The following is a 14,396-nucleotide window of genomic DNA, read 5'->3' as shown; positions in this document are numbered from 1 at the left end:
GGATGCTTGATTATAAAGTAAAGATCTCTTTTATACTTTTTTTTTCATTCTTTGATAAAGAGAATGGTGATCCCAATGCAAGAGAATGAGTGAGTATCTGCTGTATGTATGAAACACCAATCCTGGGTGAGTCTTCCCAGCCTTGAAGGGTGGTAATAAGAGAATGATCTTTTATAACTGGTTGCTAGGGAAAAAACATGTAAACATGGAGAAAGGATTTTTTTTTCAGTGCGATGCCCTGCCCATCTGACCCAATTAGATTAGAACAGAAGAAAATTGAGGAGGTAAGAGATTGTCTTGGGAACCAAGGACGACAAAGGAATCCCAAAGGGGAGAAACTGTGATTTAGAACTTAAAAAAGAAAATCCTAACTATGTAACCTATCCATTGATGAATTTCAATCTTTAATTTTCAAAGAAAACACAGGGAAAAGAGATCAAGTCCAAGGGTATCAACCTAATTTTGGCTGAAGTTCAATGATCGTAGCAACCATGTGTTGTTCTACCTTAAACATTCTCTAGTGCCTTTAAGTGATTTAAAAAAGGAATGAGAAAGTCTGAGTTACAATCCATGGCTCTGTCACTAATTAGTTTGTGAACCTAGAAAACTCCCTTATTTTCACAATATCTAAAAATGAGAGGATTTTCCTAGATAGTCTTTAAGAATCCCTCTAGCTGTAACATTTTAAGATTCCATAAGGTGTTAAATAAATGAAGTATTTTCCCTCTGTAGTTTATACCATGTCCTGCCACAAGGAGTATGGAATGTCTGCTCACAATTTTTATTCATGGGTTTATTAATTAATTAAACATTAAATATCTCCTATGTGCCAGGCATTGATCTAGGACCAAAAATGGGGACACAGCAGTGCACTAAACAAAAACTACCTTCAATCAGACTTACATACTAGTGAGGTAAACAAACAAGTAAGTAACTTGATGAGTATGAGAAAAGAGGATATTGACAATCTCTTCAGTTCATTTATATTTGAAAATCAAGGAGATAAGGACAGTATATGTACAAAGGTTCTAACAAGTTTTTATCATTTTATCATTTTTAAGGGCAATGTGTTCTTAACTCAAATTTGAATAAGGTGTCACCACGTCTGGGTTCACAAAAATAGCAGGCCCAACCCACTCCCTCACCTTTGTGAACAGCCCTGCCATTCCTCTTCTTACCATCAGAGACTAATTTCTATTCTTTGTTCAGAAAGGAAATTTTGGCCATAGAGTTCAAATCACTCCCAGCTGTATGACCTTGAACGAGTCATTTGGGCTTTAGTTTTCTGGAACATGAAAGGTTGTCCTAGATAGTTTCTAAGATTAAATTCTTCTTTATGATACTACAAGTCTAGGTTTCCAAATCGATGCTTAAAAACACACTATGTAGCCAAATTAATTAAAAATTAACGCGTGCTGAGATAGAACACATAAAATGCTTAGGATTATTATTTATTTAGTGCTGTGACCATATATTGCCCCAAGCAAACATTTTACCAGAAATCACTACCACAAAAGTAAATACATCAAATATGTCTCATTAATAGAAAACATTCTATTCCCATGACCCACAGAGACCTTAAACAAAAAGCTAGAGAAACAAAACCAAGAAATCCATTTTTTTCCCAAATCAATACCACCTTTTCTCTAAACCACTTATTTTCTACTTATTCTTCCATTGTGGTTTTGGGGTTTTTAATTAATTAGGTTATTTTTCTGTGAAAATAAGATCCTTACGGTTTCAGGTTCCATCTGTACTAAAGGCAGCTCCCACTTGGAATCACTTTCTAGTTTGTAATTGACAGGAGCACTTTGGAAACCATTTCCTTGACACAAAATAATAAAAACAATGAAATACAAATTACTTAGCACTTACCAGTTGAAACCCTCTAAAATCTTTTCAAAGCAATCACATTGTTCCTCGTACCGATGAAGAAGCTAAAACACAGAGTATGTTCACTGATTTATCTCATAGTCTATGACCAATCCAGCAACATGGTGCTAAGAGAGCATGATGGGGTGGAAAGAGAACAGGATCTGGGATCAGTAGGCCTGGGCCCCTGTGTAATTCTTATGCTAATGGGATCTATGAGTAGCTGGGGTGGCAGAGGGCTCTGAGGAATGGGGAGTCCCTTAATCACACAGATCCCGTTTCTTCATATGCCAAATGGAAATAAACACACTGTCTGCTTTGCAGGGCTGCTGTCTAGTTTAAATTAAATTACATAACAAGTATAAAAGTGCTTTACAAAGCACTATATAAATGTTAGTTGTAATCATGTAATAATAATGATAAGCTGGGGTTAGCACTAGACGTTAGATGCAAGAGCTTGATTCCCACGCAAGTTGAGATGCCTAAGTCACTGAATATCAGAGTTGGACAAGTATTTTTGAAATCTCATCTCATAATCCATTGAATGCTTGAGTACCTTTCACCACTTCCCCAACAAGGGGTTACTGGGCTTTGGCCTACGCTCTTCCAAGAAATTTCTTCTGTCTGTTAAACATGTTAATTCATTATACCGAATGTAAATTTGCCAGCTTCCCCTCACTTGCCTTTGTAGCTAACTTTGGAATAACACATATTAAGTCTAGTACCTTTTCGACATGGCAGTTCTCCAATAGCTTTCAGGGCTCCAGGCTTTCTTTTCTCCACTCCTTCAACTGTAGCTCAAATAGTGGTTTCCAGTTTCCTAAGCCTCTTAGTCCAAGTCCTCTAGACATGTTCACTTATCCTTTGGTCTTACTAAAATAGAAAAGAAATGAACCATCTTCCCCATTGTCTGGGGCACTCTGCTTCTACTCACGAACATCCTTTGGACCTCCATCTTGCTCTCAATTGAGAAGATACAGAGTACCAAGTATGGTGAGGTCGTTTTATCAGTAAGGTACTCGTAGCACATTCCCCTCCATGCCTTTCTTCTCTTAGGGCTTGACACATGCCGGGCCCCCACTGTCTCATATCTTCCACCCTGTCCACCTGTCCTTTGAAGCAATAAAGCCTACTTCCCCTAGAACCAACTCCTGGCTTTATGCAAAAACTCTCAATATGCCTCACTAACAACGCTCAAGAGATAAACAAAAAAATTCTTAGATAAATGCCAAGTTCTGTGAAGAGAATTTACCTAGTGCTGTTCTAAAGGCATAGGGATTCTTCAAATGGCTCACTAAACAATATTAAGACTCACACACTTCAGGTTTTTTTTGGAAGAAGGAATAAGACAACACCGTGTAAACACTGCCAAGATAATTACAGCTTCCTGCTTAAATAAGCTGGTAGATATTTTTAGTCCATCCTCAGATATATTACATTGTTCATTTCCAGAGATACTGTATTCCAAGATTGTTGCCTTCTGCCTTAGGGTCTGTACAGCCAGAACACCATTATTTTGGAGAGAATCATGCCATGGCCACAGACTGAGACATGGTTCTCACCTACAAAACATGCTTTGTCTTTCAAAATGAATGAAAACACAAAACTTAGAGGCTCTGGGTATACCAACCAACATGGAGAACACCTGCATAAATTCACAGGCATGGCTCAAGGATATCTAGAGACAAACTCAACTTTCCTTTACATTTCTCCCTCAAAACTATCTGAAAAATATAAGCTCCAAATGCTGGCCACTAGCCCTGTAAGCTCCCTAATTTTCTAGCAACGAAAACTTTCTCCCCCATTAATTTTAATAGCTAATTTAAAAATCCTCCCTCTCCTATTTTAAGTTCTGAACTTTACCCTAAATTATAGTAATTTATAGTTCATCACCCCTTGTTCTTTCTATGTATCTACCCCTGGCACTGAGAATTTCCTCTAGTAGAAACATAGTTTTCTAGTTGCCCAGGGAAACAGGTTGCTCCAAGATACAAGCACTTGAACCAAGGCCTGTAGCCTTGCAAATGATGTGAACTAAAGATCTACTGCCTGGTTAACTGAATTAGATGAGAATTTCTCCTTACCTTCAACTTTCTTCTGTATTTCCTCTCTTCCCCCTATAGCACAGCATTCTAGGCCCACTCAAGTACACCCTTGCTAATGGAAAGACACTTAGGAATCTGCTACAGCCAAAATTCAAGTCCAAGTAGGTGAAAAATGTTCACAACATGAGAGGCTATCTTCCCTTCAAAGATCTGGACTTATCATACTGCTCTACTATGATTCATCTGCTATGGCATTTAGCTAATACTGTAATGCAACAGATACAATTTTTGATGAAGATGTAAAAGGAAGGGCATGGAAGCACTAAAACTAGCACATTTTCAGAAGAAATCATTAAAAAAAAAATCAGCTGAGACTCAATTGAAGGTTCCAGCTTGTAATATTTTATCAAGAAATGACTTGAGGAAACAATCACTATAGCTCTTAGTGATTTTTAGTGATTTGCTTTCCCTTAAGGTCAACAGTCAGCTAACATGGCTGATAGGTATTAGGTGGGTTATCTCCCTAGAGTATGTATCTGAGCTATGGCAAAAAGCCTATGCTTAGTGTCACATCAGTTAATTCAGGAGTTAAAGATAGTCAAAGTATATTGCCAGTGACATTGAAGTCTGGGCTACAGACGCCCTCAGAACAGTTGGTCTCTTACTTAAAGATCATGACTTCAGGAGGTAAAGGATGACATGAGGCAGGAATAGCCACCTACAGGAACAGTTTATGCCTTTTTGTAACGGTAATGAATCAGAATGGACTTGCGGTCTGAAGAATAAGTCGAAATCCTAAAACTTATAGCTGTGTGACTTGAACAGCTCATTAAGTCTCTCTGAATCTCTGTTTCCTCATCAGAGAAATGAAAACTTCATGGCCAGATATATGAGTCAGACCATGACTGGGAGTGGGCTTTTTAAACTTGTAGACCTTTAAGTAAATATAGCTTTCATCATTTCCACCACAATGGTTATCATCTCACCAACAATAGAAAGGGCATGTGTCCAGTAGAAAATAAAGAAACAGATACACAAGAAAGGGAAATTTTAAAACAGTCAAGTTTACAAGATATAGGAATGACTCTCTACTTCTCCCGCCCAAGAAGGGAGTGTTAAGATGATTCATTTGTGGGTCTTCCCTGGCGGTCCAGTGGTTAGGGCTTGGCGCTTCCACTGCAGGGGGCGCAGGTTCGATCCTTGGTTGGAGAACTAAGATCCCGTATGCCAAGCGGCACGTACAAAAATAAAAGATAATTCATGTGTGATAGGCTTCAATACTCCTGGGGGGAGAAAGGGTATCCTTTGTAGCTGTGCAGTTATAGTATCTCTCATAGTTATAATCTGAAGCTATTCTGCCCTCCTCATAATATCTCTACATCTATCTATCTTGTTTCAAAATAAGTTGCTGACATAATGACACTTTACCCTAAATACTTCAACATTTTGCTCCTAAAAACAAGGATATTATCTTATATAACCACAATGCCATTACCATACCCACAAAATTAACAATGATGTATTATCTAATATATAGTTCATATTTAAAATTCTCTAAACTTGCCCTAAATACTTTGTTTTTTTTTTTTGCGGTACGCGGGCCTCTCACTGTTGTGGTCTCTCCCGTTGCGGAGCACAGGCTCCGGACGCGCAGGCTCAGCGGCCATGGCTCACGGGCCCAGCTGCTCTGCGGCATGTGGGATCTTCCCGGACCGGGGCACGAACCTGTGTCCCCTGCATTGGCAGGCGGACTCTCAACTACTGCGCCACCAGGGAAGCCCCAATACTTTGTTTTTTGATCCAGATTCAATCAAGATGCATGCCTTGCATTTGACTGGCATGTCTTTTTTCATTTTCTTTAATCTTGACATTTTTAAAGAATTCAGGACAATTGTCTTGAAAAATGGCACATCATTTGGATTTGTCTACTTCCTAATGGTTGGATTTCAGATTAAGTATTTCAGCAAGACTATGTCACACAGGTGATGTTGTGTACTTTCTACTACATCATATCAGCTGGCACATGTCAGTCTGTCCCATTTTGGTGATGCTAAGTTTCATCACTTGGATTAAGAAAGTTTCCAAACTCTCTATTTGTGAAGGTATCTTTTCTCCTTTGACTTAAGTCACCTGTGAGGTGACATTTTGATATTCCTCCCCTACTTTGAAGCATGCCATAATTATAGTTCTTCAAACAAAGAAAAACTGCTAAGAGTAATGGGAAACTCCATAATGAAAAACAAAACAAAACAAAAATATACTCATGAATTATTCCACTCAAGGAAAAAGAAAATGGGGGCTGCACAGAAAAAAATGAACATGACCACAGGGGAATCTATTCCATTGACACCATTTATTTACATTTTGTTCCCTCTCACTCACTGGTGCAGCTCATAATCTAGTAGGAGATCTTTGACATGAAAGCATTTAATGACCTTCAGCAAATCAGTTATAGTGTCAATGAAAATTCCAGCATTAAATAGGCAAAGTGATAGAAAAAGTGAGGGGGTTGAGTTGGGGCTGGGCATGTTAACACAAGAGTGAAAAGTTCTTTGAAGGTGGTGATTAGCAATGCTATTTCCAGCCCAGAATGGAACTCAGGTAAAATTCTGATAGAGAACAAGAGATGACTCTTCTTCATCTCCCTTGGGTCAGGCCCTTCTGTTGCAAACACATTATTATGTAGCCGTCCTTCTCTCATCTTCAGACTTAACTCTGTCTTCTATGCTCACCTAGTGTCTCAGGCAGACCCAACACAGTGCTGCACCCCTTGCTGCACTGACATTCCTTACATGCCTGCCTCTCTCCTGTCCTTCCCAGAACTTGTGAATGCCCTGAGGGCAGAGACTCTGCTTGGTGTCCCTTGCACACAGCAGCAGGCATGGAAAACATGTTCGGGAAATGTTTAATGTTTGAGTAGAACAGTAAACCATAGTTCTGTTAACTCATCCTTTGCTTCCTGCTTTTATCTAGCCAGTGAGAGGTAGAGCTGGCATTCAAACCAAGGCATACTGGCTTTGGAACCCACATTCTTAACCACATTTCATGAAACAGTTCCCATAACCTTTGATCTCAACGTGCAGCACTCATTGTATAAGATAAAGTCCTTAGTCTTTAGGCCATTGGTCCCAGCCTACCTCTCCCACCTTATTTCCCAAAATTTGTTCCTTCCCACATGGGTGCCTCACTCCAATGATTTTACTGCCTATTATGTTAAAATTCTGCTCCTCAGAAATGACATCACTTCTCTACTATCATCGCACTTCCAACTCTCTATTACCGTAATTTTAAAAAGGCTATCCACTTCACAAACACTTTTCCATTCCTGCCTCATAATGTTCTCTCTCCTTTCTTCTCAGTTCTCAAAGTACTTTGGCTGAACTTCAAATAAGTTACTTGTCGCTTTCTGCCTTGTGTTAGGATTAAACACCACAACGTTGTACACATCCTCTCTTATATAAGACTATAAGCTCCTTTAAAGGGAAGGCCCACGTCTCCCTAGCTCCACATGTCTCCAACACCTACCTAGCACAGTAGCCTGCACATAATAGGCCCTTGGTGGATATCTGCCATATAAAGTAATTTTCCTTACATAATCTTGGCCTCAATTTCTATTTTATTTATTCTATCTACCTAGAAGAGAATGCCCTTCTCTTATTTTCCATCTGTCCAAAGCTGATCTCCTCCGTAAGACCCTTCCTAAATGTCCAGACTAAACTCTGGAAGTGAAGGGTATGTTTGTTACCTGGGCTGTGGTGACGGCATATAAGCATACACATACATCCAAACCCACCTAACTGTATACATTCATTATGTGACTTTGTTTACTTCAATAAAGCTGTGGAAAAAGTTTTAGAAGAAAAAAAAATATGTATAGACCTGGAGTTTGGATTCTAATCCAGTCCTGCAACTTATTAGCTGTTGGTATTGGGCAGATTACTTAACATTTCTGTGCCTTGATTTCCTAATCTGGAAATAATAATAGCATTTACTTCACAGGGTTATATTTTTTTCTGTAAGGATGAAATGAGTTCATTCTTAATGAAGTACATACTGTGTAACAGTGCTGCCATATTGTAAGCACTCAATAAAACTTATCATTATTCCACATTCTCTCTCATGGTTTGTAACACTCATTTGGCAATGATTATTTACCAATTGGTGACATATGTTCTATTTTTGCTAGGAACTTAAGTTTAAATCACGTATTATTAATGGCTTTCTAATGGGCATATCTTGTTTTCTTTAGTAAAGCATGGGATAACTTTGATTATTGAGCATATTCTACATGCCAAGAACTTGGCTAAGTGCTTTCTATAAATATTTCATTCAGTACTCACTATAAAAGTATAAACTAGCCATTATTTCCACATTATAGATAAAGCAAAACAAAAAAATGTAGAGAATAAGCAATTTGTTCAAGTTGTTTAAGCTAGTGAGTAGTAGAGCTAGGACAGTTCTTGAAGGCAAAGATAATATTTAATTGATCTCCCAGAGCGATTAATATATACTCATTAACACAGTTACTACCTATGTTCAATGTTTTTTACTGCTATCTATTTTGTTGCTGTGAAAATTGAAGCATATATATTTGGTATGTTAGCTTTCTGTGCTTGGTATACCTTAATACAGAGGCCTTAGTTTTCACTCTTAATAAGCTTTTTTAAAAAGTTACCTTAGGCTCCAATATAAGCCCTTCTCCCATGTCAATGACAAGAGCGTGATAAACTTTTAGTATATTTTAATATAACTAGAGACTTCTTTTAACTATTCTCTATGCATTTGTGCTAATCTCTAGCAACTTACATTTAACTTTTAGCTTTATGTACTTCTCTGCATTAATGCTGTTTCTACAGAGAACTTACTATGAAAGAAATGCTAAAGCACATTTGCTTCACACCTGTGATTCACCGAGGTGGGAAATGGGGTTGAGGCAGTTGAGGAACGGGCCAATATTGCTTAGCTGGTAAAAGGCAGAAAAGGAACCAGAACCAGAACTCTTTATCCCCACTACTGTGCTCTTTTAGCTAAGCTACACTGTCTCCTGCATACAAAGAAATGTCACGTTTTTCATATTTTAACCCAGTCCATTTATGATGTGGCTTTGTGCCCTCACTTTACCTGTCATTACATATTCCCAAATAGGAAGCAAGTGGGAAGACATGAAAATAGGAAGTATATGAAGAAGTAGAAGTCCCGTGCACTTTCTCCACCTCTATGCCTTTGCTTCCACTGCTCCCCAAATGTAATATCCTCTCTCCAGATGCCTGAAAAGCAGTGCTACTCAGAATGATCTACAGATTCCTATCTGACTAAGACACTCTGCGATGAGACAAGTACAGACACAGACAGTATTTAGAAAATATGATAGCAATTTAATAGAGTAATTTATTCCTGTTAAATCTAATAATGGTAAAACTCATTCTTCCATTTTGTATTCTGTTTATTTCATTTTCTTAGTAACTAATTTTAATTGTACTCTATGGAAATATTGGTCTCCAACAGATTAGGGAGAAAACAGAAAATCTGAAAGGCACTGCTTTGAGTCCAGGTTCAAGAACCACCAATTCTTCTCAAAAGCATTCCCGATGTTCTCGATGAATAGAGCTTTCACATTTTGTAAGCCTCTCTTATGCCTCATAACTTTCTACCTAGATTAGCAATTGTTTGTTTTTCTTAACTTTTGTAAATAATTCCAACCTCCCTGAGGATAGGTTATGTATCTTTAACACCTCATACTTGGTGTATAATTCATAAATTCACATTACAAAAATGGAATGGATGGATTAACCACTGATAATTATTCACAGGTTTGGAGAGAGAAGTTAAAAAAAATATAAAGGGAACAACTTTTCCTAAATAGGGAAAGGATTGAAAGCACCAAGTTTAGATACTACCCGATTCCACATTTTGTAAATGAACATTTAGATCAGTGAGAGACCTGAACACACACAGAAACCCGATTTCTGCCTAATAAGAAGCTAATAAATTGTCAAAAAATAACTTTTAAAATCAAATTTGTATTCAAGAAACTCTGCATTACCCCTGAAATTTTAGTCCAAGCTAAACAGACATCACATTTACAGCAGTCTCACATGCAATTTCCAGAACACTCAGGTGTGTGTGTACATGCATACCAGCTCCAACACATGCAGACTCAAAGCTTTTACCAGTGGAGCCGGTACTATTCCTAATTACTAATTAAGGAAAACAGAACACAACCTTTACTTCAGAACTCAGCCCTAGACCCCACTCACCAAAGTATTCATCGGCGGGTGGATTTTCCATGTCATACAGCATCTTCTTGGTCAGATGCTCGAGCTCATCTTCAGGGCGGAATGAGGAAGGGACAGCCGGAGGCCCCATGGATCCTGTTTGTCCACTCTGAAAGGCAGAAAACACAGAGTCCTTTAAGTGCAACCTAGACATCAACCAAGGCAATCAGGTAGTGTTTGCACTGTAGAGGGAAAAGCACTGGATGGGGCCATTAGGAGGCCTGGGTTTAATATTGGTTTTATCAGCTACTCAGTGTCTGACCTTGGGGGCACTACTTTATTCACTTGCCTTATATAGATGAGCCATCTGTCAGGCTTAGGAATCCATGTTTACAAAGAACAGGACTCTGTTTCATTCAACAATTGCTAAGCAGTCACTATGTGCCAGTTGTAGATTTATAAAAAGAAGATGAAGAAACTGAGTCTCTTTCCTTACAGAGCTTACGGTCGAGTAAGAGATATAGGCACCCTAGTAATGAAAGATAAAGCAACTGTAGAAAGTGCACAATCAGAGCACAAAGGGGACTCCCTCGTGGCCAGAGAGGAAGAATTCCAGAGGAGAGGCATCAGCACAGACTAGGATTTATTCAGCTAAAGGAGAGGAACCATAAACGTTGAAGTTTTTTTACATTCAGGTGAGGAAGAAGCCAGGTGGCATAAGGAACTCCTATGTATAAAGTTTGAGATAAGAAAAGAGATGAATATTATTGGGTACGTGGGGTCCACAAAGTGAAGGGCCTTGTGTTCCAGTTAAGGAGGTTGAGTAACCCCCCTGCCCCACCCCACCAGACCACCCCTGCACTGCAAACCACCAGATGTCAAATGAGGAGGTAAATCAGCAGCGGTAAACACTGGATTGGTGTTAAATAGGCAGATGTGCCTGAATTAAAGCAACGCAAGGGGAACCAAATGTCAGGTGAAAGAACACTTGAGGTGATCAACCAAGAATCTAAAGTACGTAAAGAAAGAAGAAAGACCAGAGGCCAGATGTAAATAGCTGGTGCTATGTAGGTTAGAGGGAATTTGGTGTATTTTCCTTTGCCTATATTATAACTTTGACCACTTCCGATATTACACCCCAGTATCTTCCAAGTATTAAAAATAAAAAGACTGTTAAAGGTTTAGAAATATCAGTGATGCTATCCCCCATGGCAAATGGGAAGAGCCGACATTGGGAATGCACTGCCTTGATCTTACGCGCTCTTAAAATTGTTGACCAAGAGTTTCTCCTTCCATGAATAGTTTACAAGAATCAGTTCAACAAGACTTGAAGCTGCATATTCATTCACCCGTTACCTTCACTATACCAAATGAGTTCCTGGATGTGAAAATCCTGTGAAGCACAAATCCTTGTACAAAAGTTTCATTATTGTTACCAGCAACATTTCAACGGCTAAGAAGGGTACTAATTACTTGTGTTATGGCTAGGGCATGAAATGCCTTCTAAACATACGTGAACTTGTTGATTGCCAGCTATTTGGCCTTTTCTCTCTAATTATGTTTCATCTGGCATCTGCAGGATCATTACCTCAATCTACTCATTGTGAGGTAAAGAAACTGGCACCCAAAAAGATCGGGCAGGGTTAATTAGGATAAAGCCAGGGTAAGAGCCCATCCTAGATTCACTCATTTGTCCTAAACATTAATCTCAGGGCCTCCTCTAAACTGCAAATAATGTGTGCCCTGTTGAGCTAGTGTGAGGGTTAAAGAAGTTCTTGACTCACTCACATTTGTTTTGCTTATTAGTTTATGCACACGTTCTTACAGTGCCTATTTTGTGTACCCTCTGCAAGCATCAGGGAGGAACACAAAGACGTTTTTGACACAGTCTTTGCCTTTGAAAGGACTGGAGTCTAGTGAGGGTGAAAGACAGACACAAATGATCATCAGTTCTATAAAGCACACTATATTGGGGGGAGTGTATGCAGATATAAACATTGGAGTAGTGATTTGCTAGTATAATTAAACTTCAAATTGCTCATATATGCTATCAACTTTCAAGAAAATTTTACAGAAATATTCATATAAGAACATAAATTATTGTGGCCAGAGATAGTGAAGGGATATAGGGTGTGGCAGTGGCATTGTGGTTGGAGACAGATTTAATGAGGTGAGCTTGTGAACCTGTCTGAACTTGAGACCCCCTTCTGTAAAATGGGCTTGCAATGCTACCTCACGGTCTTTGTTAGAATTAAGATGAGATAGCTTGCATTTCATGCTAAATAGAGCTTAACTACTTTCAAGCCATGGCAACAAAGGGACTCTAGATCCCCCAACCTGCCTCTGAGGGAGGGGACTATGCCAGTTCAGGTGACAACATTGAAGACGAGATAGGAAAATTATCTACAATTTGTTTTTGCAGGTTTGCAATTAAGAGAGAACTTGAGCCCCAAATTTGGTACTACCTGACTCTAAATTCTACGTATTCTTTTCCAACCAAACATTGCTTTCCATAGAGAAAGTGCTAGAAACATATGAAATATTAATGGTGGTGGCTGTTTTAATTTAAATCAACAACTACTAGAGAAAATCTGATAATTCCTGCTTCCAGCCTTAGGGTGAACCCTCAGGGAATGGACACAATTTATTATTGTTTGGCCCTAAAATCTTCTGGCTTCCCTTTTCATATAAACAAAGGCAGCAAGAAAGCCAAGTCTGTCCTCTGTAAATCAGAGCCAGTAATTGAGATTCTACCTTTAGCACTTACATTTCAAGCAGAGGCCTAATTTCAAAGTACTTACCTTGTCAGTATTTCACAGATTTTAAGAAACAATACGTATAGTATACCTTTTATTCTACAAATACTCCTTCCTATTTGCTTGCTATACTGTTTCTGAAGTTTGGAAAAGGCTCTTTTCTTTTAGATTCTAATCTCATATATTGCTGATCTTGGATTCCTGGTATTCCTTCTGAATAAAGACCCCCAGGAGATCATCTCTTCCAGTGTTTCTGGACCTTATTTGGCTAGAGAACTCTCCCCACTGTCCCCACCTCCAGTGGGTAATACTCAACCTCTGTGGAATACATAGTGGTAAAAAGTCAAGTTCTTCCCAGTTGTCTCTCACACCCAGGAAAATACAGCTCAGGACTTTCTTCAGGGTTCAAGTCTCGTAAGTAGTAGTTGTTTAGCACTTTCTCACTGGGATGAAGAGATCCCTTTCAATCTCTCTCTCCCAGGAGTGCTTACGACTCAACACATCCTAGGAAAAATTAATAATTGTGTCCAAATCATTTTTAAATAAGCAGCTTCTAAAATTGTGTCTGGGCAATAAAACACAATTGAAAATTTATAAGTGGGGGTGAGGGGGGGCTGGCAGGGGATGTGATATATTATTTTGTTTTTTATTTCTTCAGAAGTAGAAATATGAATAGTATCAGCAGTATATTCATTGTGACATAATAACAGTTCCTTGTATCTGTATGACCCTTTTCAAAGTGCCTGCTTTCACATATGTCATCTCAAATGCTTATACAACAGCCCTGTGTGATATATCATCCTATTTTATGGATGAGGAAATTGAGGCTCAGAAAAGATACCTGAGCAATGCTGTGTGCAGTACCAGCCCTGAAAGCCAGCAGAGCCCTGAGACTAGGTATGCTGAGTTGGCCGTGTTTTGGCTCCACTTCAAGGCCTCGCTGGATTCCAATATTGTTATTTCCAAGTCTTCCAGCTCTATCACTATAGTCATTTGGATTTTAAAATAGTGATTGTATTATCTAATAAGCAAAGACGTTTTTCAGAGTGGAGGCTTACTGCTAAATAGTGAAACAAAAGCACTGCAAACAAATATAAACACAGCCTCTAGCCTTTTGTAAGAAAAAGACATTCTTATAAGTATTGATATTAATCACTAATATGTGCGTTCTTTGAAATGCCTGGACCTCCTAGTAAAGGCAAAAAAAGAAAAAAAAAAACATTACATGACCCATAGATGAAATTATTGAGAAATAAATTTCAGAGAATTCCTTCAAAATTCTCTTAACATACTTTTCCTAAGGGAATGCCAAGTACTAAGCACTATCATTATAAAGTCAAATTATTCAGGATTCCTGCCTCTGACAACTCAGTTTAGGAAGAGAGAGACATAGGAAAATATGTAGGAAAGAGGAAAGAGACATAGGAAATATGTAGGAAAGAGAAAATATGTAGGAAAGAGGAAAGAGACATAGGAAAATAGGTAATTACCGTAAAGTGTAAGTACAA

The 14,396-nt window shown here is 38.6% G+C and overlaps 1 protein-coding gene across 1 annotated transcript in view; it reads right to left on the bottom strand.

The window, feature by feature from the left end:
- LPP (LIM domain containing preferred translocation partner in lipoma) overlaps window positions 1-14,396 on the bottom strand; it is a 565,263-nt gene that overhangs the window by 149,351 nt on the left and 401,516 nt on the right. The window contains exon 8 of the mRNA XM_082654321.1: window positions 10,175-10,301. Within this exon, the coding sequence (XP_082510447.1) occupies window positions 10,175-10,301 (127 nt within the window). The remainder of the gene's footprint in view (window positions 1-10,174; window positions 10,302-14,396) is intronic.

This window comes from Grampus griseus, assembly GCF_964374135.1.
Source record: "Grampus griseus genome assembly, chromosome: 5".
NCBI classification, from domain to species: domain Eukaryota; kingdom Metazoa; phylum Chordata; class Mammalia; order Artiodactyla; family Delphinidae; genus Grampus; species Grampus griseus.
The sequence above is the reverse complement of the archived record's forward strand: the minus strand, read 5'-3'. Positions and strand labels throughout refer to the sequence as shown.